The sequence below is a fragment of the Indicator indicator genome, chromosome 21 (genome assembly GCF_027791375.1).
Source record: "Indicator indicator isolate 239-I01 chromosome 21, UM_Iind_1.1, whole genome shotgun sequence".
Lineage (NCBI taxonomy): Eukaryota > Metazoa > Chordata > Aves > Piciformes > Indicatoridae > Indicator > Indicator indicator.
The window spans coordinates 6552089-6572954 of record NC_072030.1 but is presented as its reverse complement, the minus strand read 5'-3'; the positions used below and the strand labels follow the sequence as shown (position 1 = coordinate 6572954).

Here is a 20866-nt window from a genome sequence, read left to right as displayed (position 1 = left end):
ATTTTGGACTACACTGGAAGTAGTCAGTGAAAAACAGTAAGCCACAAATGTCACAAAATTACTTTGGAAAAATAAGAAATCAACACAAAAAGGGCTGTTCTGTTCATTTCTTCAGATTAATCATTTAGCTTTTAACTTCTTTCCTACAGATGTGGGAAATTTAGTATTGTAGCATATGCAGTTTCTATACTCTAAAGACTCCAATTTCATGTAAATAATACCAACTACATTGTAGAGGATCTACTCATTAAGAAAAAACAGTAGCCATTTGGGTCTCCATTTGACCATCTAATGTCTTTAGTAGCTGACATTCACACTATGGAAAATCCTCAAACTTCTGCTCTTTTACTCTAATGATTTCAGTTTTTCCCCTCAGAGACACCAATTCATCTGAATTCCTTATATACCTGTCCTCACTGACTCCTTTTTCCTACTCTCCAACTTGCTGGTTAAAAATCAAACAATACTTGTCTGTAGCAAAAATCCACTCTAATTCAACTGCCCATACCCTTCTCTTTCATCTGAGACAAAAGTGAGGTGTCCTCTCTCTCCAGTCCTTTTAAACCCTATTCAGCCAGGTCAGACACCAACCAGAGAGGGCACCTTACCAAAGTTTCAAGCAACCTAGTAACTGCTGCATTTTCAAGAGAGTAATGTCCTCCATCAATACTTCAGACATTTATCAACTGTACTCTTTTTAGCTATTTTCCCTCATTCTTGGTTACCATATTCCTGCTCCTGATTCTGTTCCCTCTCCAGCACATACTTCATAAGATCCATCAACAGCCAGGGGCTGGGCTTTGTTTTGAGGGAGGTGAAATATGATGTACATTTCTGATCTCCTCCTCTTTTCTCATTCAGCCTTTTTTCTGGGTTAATCTCGGCTGCAGCCACGTACAATCTCTGTAATGCAAACAGACAAGGCAGTTTTCTACTCGACCAATCTCCTTCTGCTCCAACTGAACTACTCTTCACCTCCCCCTCGATGCATCCAGTTAAGTTCTTACTCAAAACATTACAATCTCCCAATGTCTCCTGCAATATCACTTCCCAAAACCTATCCAAATTGTCTTTGTGTCATAGCTGCCATCTGAGCACTATTTTTAAGCATATTATTGAACTTAGGATATACTTCAATCTTTCTGGTTGCATAAGTGTAACATTTTAAAGAAGCAACACTTCCAGAAAAATGGCTTTGCTCATCTTCATCTTCATTTATCAACACAGTAACAGCTTTTACCAAAGTATTAGTACTTAATAAAGGATATTTTAGAGTCTGACAGAGGGAAGGGAAAAGGAAGGTGGTTAAATACACATGCCCAATCTAGTTTTCCTTTCTTATTTGCTAATTCCTGTTATTAAAGGGTGTCTGGAATTTCCATCATTTTACAGCATATGATGCTTTGCATTTACTGTGAATGTTAAAGAATAAACTGGTGGGTAATGGAAATATACTAATTCATCTATTCACTAGAAAAAAATATCATACACAGAGGTGACAGTGCTCCCTTCCCCTGATGCTTATCTTAAATGTCATTGTCATAGTATTTCTTGAGGATTGGCTCTTAGTATAACAATTTTTAATTACTTCTTTTTTGGGGGGGTGGCACTAGGAAAAGATTTGAGAAAGCTGAACCAACATTTAAGTCCAAAGCTCAAATAAAAAACACACTTTAAATGTTATCTGTTGGAGATCTGAAGTTGTAATCTATTGCCTTTGATACCTATTATAAAGAATGAGGAAGTAAGCAAGCTTTCAAGTCTCAGAAAATGAGGTGTTAATATTGTTACATTCACCAAATAATCAAAAGTGTAGACTCTGAAAATTACTTGAGTGCCATCCTGTATTTTATTTATACACTGATATTTTTATTATAGAATGTATCACTCATGGTTTTAGCTCACAGGGTTTGTATCAGAATTTGGAACACATTACTTATTCTTCTGCCTACTTTATGTTCCATGAAGTCACTGGACTTTAATCCTTGGAAGTTAATAGAGCCTATTTGCTCAGTAACTCTAATAACTCTCAATAACCACACCAATAGACCTCAGCAATTCTCACACCACAAGATGAGAAGCTACCATAGCTGGTTGAACAAATCAAATGACACAGAGATGACACACACATGTCTCTATCCTCCTAACACCTGTATGAGTTGCCTAACTTTGTGCAAGACATGTAATAGAGCTGATTGATTTTAATCAAATTCAAATTAACAAGCAGAAACCCTCTAGTTAAATCCGTTTAATATACATTTCTTATTGGTGCTCATGAGTTCAGTTTTCAAAAGAAATGTGCAGCACCCAGTGAGAATCAACTTAAGCTGACTTCCTGGGAGGGGTGAAGCATATAGACATGTTTGATACTAAATTTGCAATCTCTTGCTAAACTGTGGAATTTTAACTGCTTAATATAGTCAAACTTCTACTCATAGCTACTTTTCCAGATGACAAATTGAAAATGTTGATTATGTTGAAAAGGTTAAAAAGGTGCTATTCCTTCTCATCTAGTACTTCACACATTACCATGGTTATTCTGCCTTGTGTGTAACGGATATTCACTTAAAAAACCAAAGATGCACCACATCCCTCATTCCAGTACACCAAAACAGGAACTTCCTTTACTACAAAAACTCCTTTTGCTTCCCAGTTTTTAAGTCAGGGAAAAGTGCTAGCCTTCATTACTACGTATTTCACAGATAACAGTAAAGAACTTCTCATTCCTAAAATTACAACTCTTTTAAGCAAGCCTACTTAAAATGTAAACTTTCTATTTCTTTCTGACAGAGGAAAACGAAGTAGATCAGCTCTAAACCTTTTCCAAGGTTGAAACACGGAATACTCTCCACTTTCTACAGCATTGTCTTGCCTGCTTTCCACTATTTCATGCAAAGCTGCCAAACATTTGGAGAAATCTTCAGGAGTAAATTATAAAGTAATATAAAAAGGATGAACCAGGTGTGACCATATTCAATCTCAACCTTCTCCCCCAAGACAGTCATTTTTGAGAAATATTTGCAGACTTTAATTCTTATTATACATCTTTGAGATTTTTTTTTTTTAATATAAGGGAAACTACTATTAAGGTTCTAAAATTCAAAACTAAAGACAGACATAGAACCACTACAAAGCCATTAGAGCTGAAAAAATGTAATAAGTTAAGACTATCCTGGACTTCCTATCATGAGTCACAAAGTAACCACACTAAGCAATACCAACAGTTACAATTTCTAAACTATCTGATTTAATAAAGATTTTTTAACTCTGAAATTAGACAATCTCACGAAATCATCTTGTTAAATTAAACTGACAAGTCTTGAATTCCTACTTTATTTCAATAGGGGATGTCTGCCTATATTTGAGTATGGGATGTATTTAAAGCTTTGCTCTAAGTTGCTGAGTAAATCAAATAGTAAGACTTTCACAGGGGATTACTCACACACATTCAAATACTTGTGCTTTTGTAGGAACCACATATAATGACTAAATCTAAACTGTAAATAAAAGTCAAGGACAGCATATTAGCATCTAAAATTAACTTGATATCTCTTAACATCCTTCTCCCTTTCTCTATTTTAGGCATGTAGCAGTAGCTATGATAGTTTATAGCTTGACAGTATTTGTTTCATGTAATGCTGCTAAAAATAAGACTTCCAGACAAGTATGAACTGCCTATTCCATGCACCCCCCACCCTACTCCCCTGCATTGTGGTCAGGGAAGAGAAACTCAACCCAAGCTGTACAAATGGAGCACTATTTCCTATCTTATGAAGCTACCATTTTTGATGAATGACAGAACTGAATTAAAAATATAAACAGGTGAAAGTCACAAAAGTGGTAGGGCAAAGGTCAGCTGGATTAACAAAAGTGAAAGTCACCATGGACAAGCATTGGGCAGTATGAGATAACAGCACACATCAATGACATCCATTTCTGATGATAGGAGAGCTAGATGGATGACACTGGGGTTGGACACTATGCCGTTCAGAAAAGAAAAAGAACGAGAGGGGGTGAAATGGAAGCAGCTGGATGAAGAAAGAAACTCAAGCCAATGTTTTCAAATAATATTTCAGACTCATGGCTAGGAATCCAACAGAATGAGGCTTTGACTCCTTACTGGAATTGCACTTTAAAAAATAATTACATTATTTGTATTTTGAGAATTCAATCTATTTATTCTTGTTTCAAGAGCTCAATAGTCAAGAGACAACATATTCAAAATTTCAGAATCAGAATTCTGAGTCAATATATGATAGTTTATTTGTTTAGTAAATCTAAACTATTATTTTCTTTAATCCACATTATCACAAAGTAAGTTAAAATTCTTTTAAAGACAAAATGAGCAGAACTGAAAGCCTAACAAACAGTCTGGGTCTATACAAAGTGTGTTGCACTACGACAAAACTCACAAATCATTACCAGTATGTCCCTTGCAATATAACGAAGTGCCTCCTTTTAACAAAACACAGCAACATAATGCAAGACCTAACAGGAACATAAACAGAAATCAAAACTGGAAACTATATTTAAGAACATTTCTCATGCTTTATACAACATGCATACATTCTCAGCTGTAATTGTTATTATCTACAGGTTAAGCTAATGAGGTCAGGACAAAAACTGTCAAGTGTTCTCATCTGACAGAAGTATTCATAGGTCCATGCAAATTTGTCTGTAGACTACAGAGCTCATCATAACACTTCACATCATATTAAAAAGAAGCTGCAATACAGTCAACAGGAAGAAGAAAAATATTAACCAGCTATTTCCTGCTTAATCTCTCACTGTAGCCTGGATTTTTGTTACATCTCCCTGTCTTAAAAAGAGGAAGAAAAAAAGAAAGGGGAAAAAAAAAATCTGAGTACATTTAATGCCAGCCTGTTCTTAGGAAGAAAGTCTTTTGCCCCTGCTCACAATATATGTAGTAAATACCAGTTTTTACTGGGACTTGCCAATAAATCTCACTCCCTGACACAGAGTGTCTGTTCATACTCAGTTTTTGGCTGCTCTGCCACAAATGCCAACAAAGGGACCAATTAATGAAAACTTTCCTGATACATTCCCAGTGGATGAATGTCTGCCTTGCAGAAGGTACCTTGACAACATTCATCTTGCACAGGCCAAATGGTTGCTCTGTGGTAGCAATTAAGACACCACCAGCCTTGGCTAGATTTAAACCAACAACCAAATCTGTATAGATCTGACCAAATGCTCACAGAAATCTGAAGAAATTAACTGCTAAACAAGGGCTGTACTGGGTCATATAATTGCATTAATTTCTCCAGTTATCTACAGAACACATGAATAAATTTTTATTAGAAATTAAAACAAGATTCCTTAATGTGGCCACATGACCACAATGGTTAAGCCACATCTATAAATATCTAAGAAATCAACAACCCTTCTAAATCATTTCAATAGCCAAAATAATATGGCAGGCTAACATTCTCTGGATTTGGACTCATTTGGACTCATTTTTTTCTCTCTCCAAAATAAATCCAGTGTTCAGTCTTCATATTCCCATAACTTTGGAATCAAGTTTGGACAAGTAAGCTTAGTGCTGCATCCTTCTCTTTTAAAATTACCTTTGTAAATAGAGTTTTGTTGCTTTGATCCAGAAGTGTGAACATGAGACTAGTGGAAAAACCCTGCCAACACTATGAAGTTCATAATGACTTGAGGCTTTTGATAAAGGGTACCCTTCTTGAAATCTGTTGTCAAGCAATTTTAAGTGTGGCTGGTCAAGGCCCCAGACCTCATAATCATTATCACAAAAACTAGGCATTGTGCTTCTACTCCTTTCAGAGCTCAATAAATCTATGTTTAGAACAATCCGAGATGAAATTAAACTTCTATATCTGAAATACAACAGCTAAATGTAGCTCAGTACAGAAGAGTGGGTTCTCATTGTCACCCCACACCTCAGCAAAACTGCACATTTCCAGTTCTCTCCTATGCCATCATAAGGTTTGTGGCAGTGTTTGTAATCAAGTTCCAGATCAGTTGATAGAGCACCAAAATACAAAGCTGAACGATCTCCCTGCTAGACATATCACACACAAAGGACCCACATAACATAATTACAATACTCCAAAGCTATATGATGACATTTGAAGCTAACACTTTTGCTAATTTTACATAGTCACCGTGAATACTTGAAGCCACAAATCCCTATCAGCAGGTAATAGAATTACCACAGAGATTTGGTATTACCTACCCCATGTATATGACAGCAGTATGTGAGCAACCAAATGATCATTTAGTCTGGTTATGGGCGTGATATACAGATTAGAATCCATGCAGACGTAGCTGCTATGCTTTAGGGATGAATCCATTCTGTGATGGCCTCAAATCAGACCACAGAATGAATTATAAAATTGTTTATGAAACTGGAATTTGAATTTTTGGATAAGTAAATCTAGGCAAAGCATGTGTTATAAGCCACCTGTGCTGGTCAAGGGAAAAAAAAAAAAAAAAAAGATGACAAACATGCACTTGGCCCCCATCCTGTGGTACTCACTGAAAGGTCACAAAAAGAAACCATTTTTCAACTTCACTGGCTGAAGCCATTAAATTAGGGCAGGATGTAAAAAACCACTTCAGTTTATTTTACAAAAATGGAAGTGATTTATTCAAGAAAAGTATTCTAAAACAGGAAGTGGTTTATTTCAATAAAACAAACAAACTGCAAGAAAAAAAAATCACCTCAAAAAATGTTTTAAATCTGTAAACATTAAACTTTTCTCCTGTCACAGGAGGAAGAATTTCTGAATGAATGAGTTACCAGTGCATTTATACAAATGAAAGAAAAAACCCTAATAATCAGTAACTACAGATTTCTGGCAGTGCTACCTTGCTAGACTCAAAGTACTTCTCCATTCAAAACTGATTTTCAAGTACAGAGCTATTACTAAGATGTAATAGAAAACCAGTTAGGGTGGAGCCTTAACGTGGTGCTCCCTGCTCTTAACGTAGACTGATTTTGCTTGCCATTTTATCATGAGCCAGGAAATCTTCCTGCCCTAGTATTTCTTCCTTACTACTCCAAAAAAGCAGGAAGAAAAACTATGTAATTTTATTTAAAACCCCCTGTTTAATCTCATTCCATAATTTGTAGATCACCTCTTGCATAAAACAAACCAAGCAACTAAGCAAACAAAAGGCTGCATGTTTTTTAACAGTAAGACTTATACAAAACACAGGGTTGACATGATGATATATCCCCAGCTTTCTCCAAGTTTGCAGTGGAAAGTGGATTTTTTCCAGTAATGAAGATTTCCTTCACTGGAACTATGCCGAAATACTCTTTTTTTTTTTAGCTTTTCTGCAAGGCCTGTTTTGCATGTATAGGTCTTGTATAGGAGCTACCCTGAAGCAATATTACACTCTGAGCTCTGTGACCTACATGGTTCATCAGGTACTAATTAGATACCATGTTCTGTCAACACTTTCTTGCTCCTCTTCTATTAATTGATCATCCTGCCCAATTAATACAATGCAACACCAGTTCCAAACTCCTCAAGATCCTTTACCTGTGAGAAACAAGAATGAAGGGAAAAAACACTTCCAAAAGGGTCACAAGGTAGTCACACTTGTCTAAGATCACTACTATGCTGAAAGGTTAATTATGTTTCTACCAACACTCTCTGGAGCCTAAGTTTGTTTTTATCTAAGAAAAAAAAAAGAGCAAACACAAGAAAAAAAAAACAACAACTCATATTTCATCTAACAGGCTGCATTAAATTTAGAAATGATAACAGCTTATGAACAAGTAAAGGCTGCAAAACTGAACTCACTTAGCCATTAACAGTATATTTCTCATCAGAATATTTGCAGTTAATATTATCACTGTCAGATACTGTGTATCAGAAGGCATGAATATTTGGCTAAGGCTACAGCACGCTAATCCCACCTAAGTATGCAAGACTCCAAACAACAGCTGCCCTCGCAGTCACAGACAGACAGAACAACCATAAACCAGCGTTTTATAAAACCCTGTAAGAAATAAAAAAAGATGCTCTCTCCATTTATTACACTGCAAGGATTGCAGAAGATCAAACCACCGACAAAGCAGCCGCGAAATACAACACACTGCTGCCACCTAATGCTTTCCGGGAGGCTACATCACAAACACTGTTCCTCTGCACCACGCTAGCAGGATGAAGTGAGTAGACCAAAGCAAATAGAAGTTTTATCAAGTATCTGCCTCATTTCTCTACAGGCTTCCTAAATGTAACTGATGAGATAATTTCTCTCCTTGCACACAGAGTGTAACAGGAATGATGCATGTTCAGTGGGCTAAATATAGGACCTGTATTTCAGCTGTAAAAACATCAAGAATGTAACACTTGCACTTCACTGGGACACTCAAAACAGTGAATGCATTGACTAGATCAGCTTCCACTATTGGTTACATATTTGTAAGCTATCTCCATTCTAAGTAACTAGCAGGATTCAGTATTGAAAAACTTCATGTGCCAAGTATTTTGGGGAGAGCGGTGGGAAGGAAGATGTGTGGGCTTATGTTAAAACAGCACAAAATAAAAAGACTTGAAAGCCCTCTCTCAGAAATGTGTAACTTCTTCACTTTCATGAAAAGAATGGTTCCAGGTCTTAAACTTGCCTTCCTGGCCCACAAATCAATCTTTTCAATGTGTTCACTCAATTGGCAGAAGTTAGCAGGGAATGTGGAAGTAGCCTGCTTTTTCCACTGGCAAAGAGAAGAAAATGAAAGTGAAGTTCCTTGTGACATTCAATCTTTTCATTCAACCTTTTCATTTAAACTCCCCCAAAGTATATCTATCCAAAGACAGCTTGACAAGAGCAAGGAATTTATCTTCTTGATTCATTACTTCAATTCAGCCCTTCTTCCTTCCCCCCCCCCCAAACACAAACAATCTTTAAGCTTTTTAACAAGTTTAGCCTTTTGCTACCTGATCTTCTTAACTGCTGTGACTGATTCCAGCCTCTACTGTCCACCTCCAAGATGTGGAAATGTCCCTAATCTGAGGAAACATAAGTGTAGTTTTTCATCTAATCTCTTCACCTTCATCCATTTTCCTAACACTGCTCAGTGATCAACTAGCTGGTGAAAGCTGTGTCCATTTCAATCCCTTTTTTCCCCTCCTCACCAACTACCATCATCAGAAATTACGCAAGCATCAAACTGAGCTTCCCACAAAAACATTCAACTGCTTGCATGTTTTACACAGATTACTCTTTTCCAGGCCTTCAGCCTAGAAAAAAATATCTCTGCTATACACAACATACAGCACAGCAGACCTCCAGCTTTCCTTGAGACAAGTAAGAACCATCAAAATAGAAATATTTCAGCTATTATTGCTGCTGTAGCTGCTACTATAAGAAAATTATATTCCTGTATTCCTGTAACTCAGGGTATTTACATCAAAACATCATGAAGACAACACACAGTAGGAAAAAGGAATTTTCCTGTAACATTTCAGTTATTCATCACCCAATGAATAATTTTAAAAGAAATCACCCATAGACAACAACTTGCTTTCTTTTAAAACCAGCCAGAATGGAAAAACCCCAAAAGTCAGGACAAAATATACACAGCAAACAGAAGTATTTAGTAATAGTAAAAACTGTGAGGATAATACCATCAGTCCAAAGTCTTGAAAATTACTGCATTTTTTTTTTAAAGTTATCTTGCTTAACCATACTTTAAACTTATCAACTTTCTCTCTGATTAAGCCAAGAATTTCACCATATCCTGGTCTTTCACATTTAAAACCACACAGGCTAATAATTTAACTTCTGACCATTATTTGAATGAGTCTATTACTCACTGGAAAATTGTAATCTTTTGTCAAATAGGGCATGAATTTAAGCTGAGAACCATCTGAATAATCTGATAAGAATCTGATTTTCCTCCTCTGCACTTGCTGTTGGCCGCCAAACTCCCCACCTTTTGTATACTTGCTTTATACATTTAACTGCAGCAGCAGCAGAATTGCTACTGTAGTTCTGACTACACTTTTATAGACTTAAATTTCAGCTTCTCTGGAAATAATCACGTTCAGTTTGATCCTACTTGTAGAAGTCCTGTGATTGCAGAGCTGGTCCTACACTCAGAAGTAATCTCTAATGAAAAATGAAATGAAACTGTGCTACACAAAAGGAGAAGATAAACCCTACCGCTTGGACTGCCCTCCCCTCCCCAGCCCCTCCAAACCCAAGACCAACCAAAAAAACTCAAGGAACCCCCAAGACACTATCAAAAGAAAACAAAGAAAGAAATTAAACATTTTAAAATTTACAGGAGTGTAAAGGTAAAAACAAAAGTACAAAGGAAATTTTAAAAACTGCTTTTACATTTCTGGCCCCTGTCATCAAAATTTATGCTGTTAAATAGCACATGAAATGATGTTCTGTTGCTTAGGCCCAAGTTAATGTGGTCCTAGTCATATGATAATATCAGTTACACAAATTGTTAATAAACTAGTTCAGGCAAATACCATTTTCACATTTAAGTAAATGTCAGAATCCTGTGTTATTTAAGAGAAACATCCAAATTAGTAACAACAAATAACCAGGGTTGCTTAAACTACTGAAAAAATAGGCATGAACTTTTCCAGCTGACACATACAGTAGTGGATGAAGGAAAACCCACAGGATGCTATTTCCCAGCTGAGTAACATCTGGCAAAAGGGCAGGGACAGGCAGTTAGGGGCAGTAGGCTTCAGCTGCCACTGTGACGTGTAAGGTGAATACCTTTCTGCAGGCTGAGAAAGTCAAAGAACTGCTGAGCAGAAAGCAAAGTCTTTTGTTTTGGTCTCCCCATCCCTAAAATGGTATTCCAAACCAAAGTATGCCATTAACTTGCAAATTCTTTTGGACTATCTGAAACTAGGCAGTCACTTTAAGAGGTCAGATTTAAGCATAGTGCAAAATAATCAAAGTCCTTAAAGCATTTGAGCTGCAGAAGTCACTGTAGATAGCAAGCCTTGAAGAACTAAAAAAATATCTTAGTGACCATAACTGTAACACTTGCATAACACTTCAGAAGTTGCAGGTGGTTTAGTTTTTTGAAAAGACTGCTTTCAGCTTTCTCTCTCTACAAGCAATATAGAAGTTCCACAGTATTTGAAATCATTTGTGATCCTGAAATAACAGCTTAGGCCTTAGCTGAGCTTTAGAAATGGACACATCAAGCTAAATAATTACAGAATTTAAGTGCCTGGTTTAGAAAACATTCAGATGCAATCCTGAAAAGAAACCACCCACCTTTTAGGAAGTGGCTTAACTTCAGAGATCTATTACTAAACATGTTACACTATATCAACCCAGCCAGAGATAAACTGAGACAATCCTACCAAGCCCCTATTTTGCACTGCTCTTCTGTAGCTGTAGGAACTAATACTGGATTGCTGGCATGCTCTGACAGAAGGCAAGTACCTCTTCAAGAAGAACTCTTGTTCAGCCTCTCCTCAAACAACTAATTAGTTAGGATTTAATCTTAGCTAAACATTTTTCTTTTCTTGAAACAAGATGCTACTCAGAAAAGTTTATCTTTACCTTCTTTGACATTCTTAGGTCATAAATCCAAAGAACACAAGCGTTGAGTTTCTTCGTTATTGTTAATTTATTGGGAATAACAACAGGCAAAGTTTCTGAAATATCTGAATATTGACTTTCCAGCTTTAAAGCATTACTTTTAACATACTAAGAATGAAATGACAAAGAATGTATCCAAATGACTGGCAGACTACAACAGAAAAGCTAAACTTTCTTCCTGTAACACCACCAGCTAGCTACAAAGTGTCCTACAAGACAGCTCTCCTTTCACTGCTGCACTAAATCAGTTCAAATGACCTCATGTGTGCCGAGCATTTGAGCACAACGGGAGGGAGATAAGACATCATTCATGACGCAGTGAGGCAAGCAGAAGATGAAGGGTGGGACAGACAGTTCTGACATTCAGATCATGATTTTCTGACTCTAAAAGGTTTAAAGATGACAGAAAGAAAGAAAGTGGGGATGTGTTGCTTTAACAAGTTTCCATAATAATATTATATATTTTAATTTATTTGAATCTCAAAACCAAAAGACATACCAAAAAAAACCAAGTCCACAAACCACTAACTTTTATAGGTTACTACATCATACTACAATAGTTATTTCCCATTCAACATAATTCTGGTCACTTTCATTTAATAGCAGTAAGTGCTCCTTATATAAACACAGTTACTGCAAATGTTTAATTCTACCCTTAAAATTTATTATCCTTCCAACTCAGCTTCTGGGATTACAGCTTCTTTAAATAGTTGAGCCAATGCTTAAAAGTTTTCAGCTGTAGACACAATCTAATTTGAAAGTGTTGAACAACTCAAAGTACCCTTGACTGTGGCTGCTCAAACGTCAGAAAAATCAGAGCAATCAGAACATTAACTTATGTGAAAACATTATGCTGGTCTTTGTAGCTTCTCTCTTTGTGCTTTAATTAATATCTTTCAGTACCTGATTTTTATTTCAGATGCCTCACTTTAGAAATGAGATAAAAAGCACACTGCAATAAAAAACTCCTTCAGTGTGTCTTCAAAAGTGCTGCAAAAACTCTCGCAAATATTAAGAAACATCTTTAGCTTATTAAGATAGTACTAAAGATTATTTTTAATCAGAATTTTAATTTTATATTGCCTCAGGACACTGCTCCATTGCAAAGCACAAATTAAATTAAAAGCCAAGCACACATTAGCTATAGTTTACATTTCAATTCCCTAATACCCATTCTGTTCTTAGGTATGCATCTTAAAACTACAGAGGCTGAAGTATCAGAAGCTGCTTATCATAAACTAAGGACAATAAACAGATTACATTCAGCAATCATTTTCCAAACTAACATTACTTTCACAACTGGCTGAACTACCTGGATAAGCAATATATTGCTGGCTTGTTTTGTGATTTTCTCACATTCTATGTTAAAGTTAAAAATAAATTTCTGCTGTAGGGATGGTCACACCATTCACTTGTTAAAATTCAGCTGTGCCTTTAGAAACCAATATAAAAAATTACAAAGTAATAAGTGAGACATTGTTCCATATCAACTGAGAGATGGTAAATACCCACCTCCAACAAAGGAGCACTGTACACCAATCCTCTCACCCCTCTTCCTACTGTGATAGCTGACAACATCCTTTTCCTCTTCACCTACACCCATGACCTCTCTTGCCCTGTCCCTTTTCCAAGCCAGGATACCTTTCCCAGCCCACTCTTGTATAGGATGTGTCCACAATATGTCTTCCAGCTGGTTGCTGACCAATCAGTACACTAATTGTTTAATGACTGCATTTCATGTGATCAGCCAGCTGCTCATTATGCATAACCCTGGCTCCCAGTGGCCAGAGCCTAAGGGGAGCATGTAAGGCCCCAGGCCCAACTGCCCAAGCATTACATCTTCACACGATTCTGAGCGAGCAGGATCTTTGGCTGGGATGCGGCACTGGGTACCACTGCAGGTGGCAGCATCATGCACCTCCAGGACGTCTGCCTTCTGGCTCCAATCTTGTTCAGATTGATAGAAGTTCCCATTACTGCACCAGGATTGTTGCTAGAGTAAATACTTGTTCTTCTGACTTACTACTGGATATCATAATGACCTCTGCTGGTATAAGAAAAACAAAACCAAACCACCACCACCACAAAAACCCCCAGGTGGATCAATCAAACCAAAACTCTTATAGCATAAAGAGCAGCAAGAACCTCAGCATGATCATAACCAAGCTGTTTGAACTAGTGAGTTCTGCAACATTGAGTTCATTATATGCTACACAATCTAATAACAAAGTTTTCAAGCCCCATCTTGAGAACATGCCCCCTTGCATTTCATTAAAGTCATAAGTAGTAAATCAGATGTAGAGAACAGCTCAAAATAAAACTACTCAGTGTCAAAACACTAGCCCTCTGCATTAAATTTAATGGCTTATCTTTCTCTCTGCTGCAATTAAAATTAACTGCAGTCACGCTACAACCAGGCTGCACTGAACTTTTCTACAAGCTGAAACCAGAGTTAGCTAAGGACGATGACCTGTTAAGTTTCTCTAACAAGTATGTCACTACTCAAACTACAAAAGCTACTAAAAAGGAATACACACTACATGATTTTCATCACGAAAACTCTTCATTTAGACTTCTGAAACAAAGCTGTAAGTGTTTTCATTTTAAAGACATTCTCAAAATGAAAAGAACTTCTTCAGTAGGCAGGTGCTTTCAGGAGTAACACTGAATTCAGTCAGGAACAAACTTTAAACAAGAGTTGTGGAAGCAGTTCTTTAACTTTTTGTTATATAAATACACCCTGCATTTCTGGTGATTGAAGAATTTAATATGTACATAAATCTAAGATTCAACAGATTTTTTTTCTGTCCAGGTATGTCTTTCCTTTACACAAACTCAACAGAATAATCTCTTCTTGAAGTTATTTTGCTTCATTAATTTTTTTTAATGTCACTCTTCATTGTGGCTCTTGCTGAGAGTCATTCTCACCTATGCCTGATGTTCTGTTTTCAAATTTTCTACTCTTTCAAACAGATTAAGTGAACTCCTTAACACGTCATTTGTATTTCTATACACACACCACCCCTTCTGATAAAAAGATAATCTTTGTAACACTGTGTGTTAAATGGCACATTTTATTTCCTTACCATATTAAAAATAGGAGCTTCCTGTAAACTCCCTGCTCAAATTACATGGATTTTCTTTAAGATTAGGGCAGACATTGTAACAGTAGCATATAATTTTCCTGCACAATAATTTTTTTCTAGATGAAAGGTATCCTATAATATCATCAGCATCAACAGGAACAGACATCTGATTTTCATCTAGACAAAGCTTGTGTTGGGTGACTTTATTCCCTGTAAAAAGCAGTTTTCAGATACAGAGCAGCTATGTGAAAATTCAAAAACAGTCTGGCAACTCATTCTTCGACCAAGGAGATGTAAAAATTGTGCCAATAATACGATAGTGTAATTTTTTTCCCCCAGTATCCTATTTTTGTTAATCTAATTTCATCCTCTGCTAATTTTATACACATTCAGAAACAGAATATAACCACTGTCCTTCCTAAAAGCTACAGGGATTCCTTGAAAACTAAATATAGAGTATAAAGCCTATTTAGCCATTTAAGAAATGTTCTTGTTAAAACTACTACATATATAACTGTGCACAAAAAGGTTACATGCATCCCTAATATCTCAAACACATCAGCATGTTCACAAGACAGAAGGTTAAAACCAAACTTTGACTACTTAGACAAATTCTCAAAATTTGTTGTGATTTCTTTTCAGTTTTTGAGCTGCAATACTTATGTGCTTCAGAAAGCACTTCAGCATGAACTTAAAACAGCAAATTGAGGACTCTTTACACTGAGTTATGCTGGTTACAAACCACACATTTCTTTACTGTTTTTCTTTCAGAATTACTGATGCAGCACTGCTCTAGAGAAGACACCAGAGTATGAACCAGCATACACAAAAGTTTGATTTTGTTTTGAAAACAAAATATTCGTAACAGTGTCAGTGTCACACATCTTGTGCCCAAAGCTATGTCATCTTCAGTTGCTATTCATTGTTACAATAGTGTCAAGACCATCCAGGTATCAGAGTCACACAAATGCACAAGAAGTCAGAAAGAAAGAAATGTAAGTTTTGTTTACCTGCAAGGAAATTATATAAATAAGAACTTTTACTTAAGTACTTAGAAGGTTAAAAAAATTATTAAAAAAAAAACAATCACTACTTTTAGGCCAAATCTATGCTATTTTCTGTATCAAATGAATACCTTTCTTAAAAATGAAACTGACATTATCTGTAGCAAAATAATTCACTGAAACATGTTGTGACCTGACCACATGAAAAAAAGTCAGTACAGTAAAGTAAAATATGAGAAAATGGTAAGCAAATGTGTTCACTCTAGTAGAGGGCATATCTATAGTTTTAAGTTATGGGCAATTAATGTTTTCCATCATTAATTTGGTAGGATTGACCAAAACAAGTTATACTAAAAAAATTAATCAGTTTTAAGCTACTTTTCCCTTATGAAATCATTCTTATAAGTCTACAGTTTAACCATTTTTCAAGGTGTACTACTTTTTATTAAGGTCAGTCCTGAGATTTAACTACAAACATAGTTATCCTTTGGATGGCATATGGCAACATCTCCAACTCTTTTTTTTTGCTTTGGAAATTTACATCTGCCTGTTCATTCAAGATGCTAAGCATACATGTGATGACAAATAGAAAATAGCAGATGGCAAAAAGCAAATGCTCAATATGAAGCACAGGGGATCATTTGAAGAAGTCCTGGACTCAGATATTTGCCATTTTATTTTAAAAGCAAAATTATTTTTAAAAATAAATGTCATCATCTACTAAGCTTGATACTAATCAACTTCCGTGATCAGAATATTCACAATTACAGAATCAATGTCATACTAATTGCAATTGGTATCTAAGATACAAGGTGCTTTATAAACTTTCAGATTTTAAGGTATTTAGCACAGTACAAATTCTTCAGGAGGTTAACTTCTGCTGCTACACAAACTAGGCACCTTTTCCGTATAATTTGTCATTAAATCTTTTAAAAAGAGATTCACATCTGTGTTCATCTGCTACTCCAGCTTCTGAATTGGAGTTACTCTGGTAATTGACTGCTACCACAGTAGACAAACACTTGCATGTAGACCTGTTCTCTGCCCACACTACTACTACTTCTACCACAACCTCCAACAACAGCTTCAGAAAGCCAAAATGAATTTGAAGCTATCAAAAGCTCCAAGTACAAGCTTTACTCAGGGAGCAAAGCAATTATTTCATGAGTGGGGCACAACAGGTAGGATGAGAGGTCTATCCCATGCTGTGCTTTGTGCTAACACAGTGAATGCCTGGGGAATAAAGAGCATCAGAACAGGACAAACATACAACTCCCTTTTATATTCCACTAATATTCAGAAGTGCGTAGTTCACAGATTTCTTAAATCACTGAGAATATTAACATGCCATGGTGGACTTCGCTCTCAAGAACATCTAGCAGCTTTTTTAGCCATGGAACTTGTTGGACTCAACATCTGTGGCAATAACATTCACACTGTGACTCAAAACTGTATGAACACCTTTAGTGAAGGTATATGGTGTAGTCTCCAGTCACTCCTATAGCCAAGGAGATTTTAAAGTGCATACAAATAATTGGCTTTATTACCACCATGCTTCTGGAGACTTTGGATCGCCTGTGCTAGATGGTGTATTGGCATGTGGAAAATAAGTTGAGGATGTAACAACTCAGCTAAAAGAAAATTATGAATAGAGACAGACCATATGGCAACAACAAGAGACAAGCAGCAGAGCTGTCTTGGAGAAAACAACTATCAGTAAATATCAGCATGACTTTTTAGTCAGAAAGATAGCAAAAGAACCCTGAGTGAAACAGCAAAAGAAGGAGGGGGAAAAAAAAAGTACCTTTTTTTTTCCTAGTATTTCTCACAGATTTCAAATAAAGAACACTAAGCAATTAGTTTGGAAATACACAAATTCTAAAGAAAAGCTGGTATATTAAAATTGTGTTGTCATCCTTTATAACTACAGGTAAACACCTGTAAGCTCCAACAATCCTCATTTCATGCACTTCAGAATAACTACATTAAAACACAGTGCTGTAACACACAGGTCAGTTTCATTTAAATAAAATCCATACAGGAAAGGCACTACGTGGGTTCAGTTCTATGGCAAGCAGCACTGAACAATACTTTACACAGGATTTTACTTCATTATACATAGATTCACAGTGAAAGAGATATATCAATTGCAGTATTTAGTTTAAATTACATCCTACCTGAACAGAAAAGGTATTTTACACTGCAGTCCTATTGTTTTCATTAAGGACAAATAGACCGTTATTAATATTTTAGTCACATTTTACTAGTAATTCAGGGAAACAGAAAAACAATCATTTGTATTAAGAATGGAACTAAGAAACTTGGTTTACAAAAAGCTTGGCTACATTCATTCTTCTAATGTTTAATAGTGAGGACCAAAGGATTTATGCCCTTTATCTGCATGCAAACATCTTGTAAAGTGTTGAAACTTATGACTCCCAGTTCACAGATCAGTGTCAAAGAAGTAAGTTAGCAGGAAGTACCCAGAAGGAGATGTACAGCTGCATTGTTCAGCAAATTCAGCTGAAAAGTATCAAAATGTGCCAATTTGGAACATACTGATGAAATGACCTTTAAATCTCTTCGCACAGGGGCTAGGAATAAAATGTAAAAACCACAGTGAAAACCAAATTAAAACTCCTGTGGCAGTTTAGGCTGGGTGCCCCTTGCCACTGCTGCATGAGATACACCTCTGGTGTCCTGGGTGCTCACCCAATAGGGGTGGACACAGGAAACGGTGTATTTCTACCCATAAATCCTGCACCCTATAAAGCCATCTGCAGAGTCATTCTCTTCCTCTTTCTTCCCTCTCTGCCCCCGTGGGAGATGTCCTCTCTTACCGGGTAATGCCGGGGGAGTATCCTCAAGGCCTCTTAGGCCTGTCTAGGCCTAATGCCAGGAGGAGAATGGGGGGGGGGGGGCAGTCTTGGACCTGGCCAGCCTGAGACTTGCCTAGCAGTGGGAGGGGGGAAGAAAGAGCCCTAAGGGTTTGGGTAGACCCTCAGGTGGGAGGAGGGAAGGATTGGGAAGCCTCTGGGTACTATGTAAGGGACTCTGTATGCTTTAGGATGTTCTTTGCCACTATGCTGTGTAGTTTTTCTGTAGTTTCACCAATTGCTTTTCCATTTAAACTTTCCATCACTCTCCAATCCGTTTGTGTGTGTCATTCTTTTGTCCCTTTTGGGGCAAGAGATGTTCTGGCTGGTGTCAAACCAAGCAAGATTAGCCATGCACTTGCTCTCTAATACCCTGTCAATACTGCCAGTTTAATTAGCAGCTACCCAAAAGAGTATATAAAAGATGAGTTCTGCTTGTCATCTTCCTTTTGCTCTACCAAACTGATGGTTTTCAGGAAATGCAGGCATTTTGCTACCCTGGCAATTCTGTGTTGAAAATGCTCAACAGTACCAAAAAAATTACATCCCATTTTACTCAGAAAGCCAAGCCAAAGCAACTTTTGAACAAAAAGTTTCAATTTAGGAGAAAGAATGAAACAGAAGAACCAAGAATCACATGAAGTAATCCAGTAAAGCTCTGAGATTCTTATATGCCTATACCAGGAGCACAGGAAAGAGTAAGAGAACGTGCACAAGTTTTAATGCACAACCAAAATTGTGATGCCAGAAAAATGCACTAGACACTTTCAAATATTATTGATAGCAACATATTTTCCTCCTATACATTTTGTATGCCGTTACTACAGACTATCAGGAAGAACATTTTGCTCTTTCTAATCTGGTCTTTATATATTCAAAGGTTGCATTCAGCACACCATAAATGCATGCACAGCAGTATTAATTAGCAAATTTTGTGACTATGTGCTACAAACAATGACCTCTATTTGTGTGTCTCATTATGCAGCACTATGAACAAATATTTGCCTCAGTTCATTCATGAATGTTTAGCAAAGCTGTGAGACATATGGAACCAGAAGACCAACAATCCTTATGTGCAAAATATAACGACTCAAACTCGAGGTGTTTATTTCAAACCTAAATCAGCCACAGTGAACTGGTATTATAAACATACTCTGATTAGTCATATTTATACCAAAAGGTAATCCCCAAACCTGTAGTCATCCTATTGGTTTACACAAGTTACTTTTGTATAGGTTAAATAACAAAGGCACACTTACTAATAAAGCCAGTTTTTGGTACTTCTGTTTCAGTTCTGCTGGACTGTCCGATGGCTTTGCACCCAGGATTTTGTACCAGTCCTTTTGCATTATCCTTTCACAGGCCATAGTCTGACTGGCTTTGAAATTACTTTCTTAGCACTGTGTAAGAAAATTAAATAAATAGAATTACAATTTGAAAGAAAAAGTTAGAGGAAAAAAAAAAAGAAATGTGACAACCAACAGGATCACGAAACAGACTGCAGCCTTCAAGCAGATCTACACCCCAACATAAAATCTACAGTGCAAAAAACCAGCTTAATTCATATGGCCCCTCCATTCCACACACTGTCACACATGAAGTGATTTAAGTCACGTTGTGTTTCCTGTTCAGTTTCTCACAATATCACATTTCAGATGCTGCCCATACTCCTTTAAAATCATTTTGTGTTTTAATGTCTGAACTATTTTGAAACTACCCAGAGTATAAATACACATTTTATACATACACACTTCTTAAAACACACATTTTTACTTTAAAGAAATACTGCACTTAATATATGAATAAATTAAGTACATAAAAATATGACATTTTGTCAGTTCTGGAACGAGATACATTAAAGAACATTCTCGTGACTACCGTCTTACTTCAGAATAAATCCTTTTTTTTCGTATGGAGGAGACAGGTTATTCCAAATATCGCCGGGCTACAACGGCAAAGACGAGCCCACCCGACTGTACGGTGGTCCCCTCTATCCCTTTGGGGAAGCATCCCACCCACCCCATCCCTTTTTCCCTGAAACCCTCTTCTCCCTGGGGAACCCACAAGGGAGTTTAAAAACACGAGGAAACGCAAGCGCCGCCCGGGGCAGCGCCTTCCCGCCGTAGCCCGCCGCCCAGGGCAAGCCACAGCGGTGTCACCCTACAGCAACAGCTCCGCGCCAACCAGCACGACGGGAGGCACGGACCTCGGCTACGGGAGAAGGCCGGCAGGACCTGCGGAGGGAGGCAGGGGGAGGCCAAGGAGGCCGCCGGAGCCCCGCCACAGCAGCGCCAGGCTCCCTGCCGCCACCACCGGT

The 20866-nt window shown here is 37.1% G+C and overlaps 1 protein-coding gene across 1 annotated transcript in view; it reads right to left on the bottom strand.

Moving 5' to 3' along the window:
- DNAJC24 (DnaJ heat shock protein family (Hsp40) member C24) overlaps positions 1–19916 on the bottom strand; it is a 31256-nt gene extending 11340 nt beyond the window's left edge. Inside the window, exon 1 of the mRNA XM_054390623.1 lies at positions 19809–19916. Coding sequence (XP_054246598.1) covers positions 19809–19916 — 108 coding nt within the window. The remainder of the gene's footprint in view (positions 1–19808) is intronic.
- Positions 19917–20866: the final 950 nt, after the last annotated feature.